The sequence below is a fragment of the Corapipo altera genome, unplaced genomic scaffold (genome assembly GCF_003945725.1).
Source record: "Corapipo altera isolate COAL_440 unplaced genomic scaffold, ASM394572v1 59355, whole genome shotgun sequence".
Taxonomy (NCBI): domain Eukaryota; kingdom Metazoa; phylum Chordata; class Aves; order Passeriformes; family Pipridae; genus Corapipo; species Corapipo altera.
In genome coordinates this window covers 1-825 of record NW_020890230.1, presented here as the reverse complement: position 1 = coordinate 825, position 825 = coordinate 1, and the positions used below count along the sequence as shown (strand labels likewise).

General features: G+C 67.0%; 1 protein-coding gene across 1 annotated transcript in view; it reads left to right on the top strand.

The window, feature by feature from the left end:
• LOC113942374 (filamin-A-like) overlaps positions 1-592 on the top strand; it is a gene marked incomplete at both ends in the record, with an annotated part of 1,299 nt that extends 707 nt beyond the window's left edge. Inside the window, 2 exons of the mRNA XM_027633514.1 lie at positions 320-339; positions 490-592. Of these exons, the coding sequence (XP_027489315.1) occupies positions 320-339; positions 490-592 (123 nt within the window). The remainder of the gene's footprint in view (positions 1-319; positions 340-489) is intronic.
• Between the last annotated feature and the right edge of the window lie 233 nt (positions 593-825).

Here is an 825-nt window from a genome sequence, read left to right as displayed (position 1 = left end):
GGGGGCACTGGGAGGGGCACTGGAGAGGACTAAGGGGCACTGGGGGGCACTGGAGGGTGTACTGGGATAAATGGAGAGGACTGGGGCACAGTGGGAGCGGGCTGGGGGGGATTGGGGGGCACTGGGGGCTGGTTTTTGGGGTCCCAGGAGTGGTTTGGGGGTCCCAGGAGGGGTTTGGGGTGGGGGGGTTTGGAGGTCCCAGGGAGGTTTGGGGGGGTCCCAGGAGGAGTTTGGGGGGTGCTGGGTGGGAGATTTGGGGATCCTGTGAGGGATCTGGGGGGGTTTAGGGGCCCCCTGTGACCTCCCCTTACCCTCCCAGGGAACCCCTTCTCGGTGAAGGAGACAGGCGAGGGCTGGGGGATTTGGGGGGGTCCCAGGAGGGGTTTGAGGGGTGCTGGGTGGGGTGAGAGGTTTGGGGGTCCTGTGAGGGGTTTGGGGGGCCCCTGTGACCCCCCCTTGCCCTCCCCAGGGAGCCCCTTCTCAGTGAAGGTGACGGGTGAGGGTCGGGTCCGCGAGAGCATCACGCGGCGCCGCAGAGCCCCCCCCGAGGCCACCGTGGGCTCCCCCTGCGACCTCAGCCTCAAAATGCCTGGTGAGGGGCCCCCCAATAACCCCCTGAGCCCCCCAGTGACCCCCTGTGCCCCCCAATAACTCCCTGAGCCCCCCAATAACCCCCTGAGCCCCCCCATGACCCCCTGTACCTCCAGTAACCCCCTGTGCCCCCCAATAACTCCCTGAGCCCCCCAGTAATCCGCTGTAAACCCAATAATCCCCTGTGCCCCCCCATGACCCCCTGTACCTCCAGTAACCCACTGAGCCCCCCCA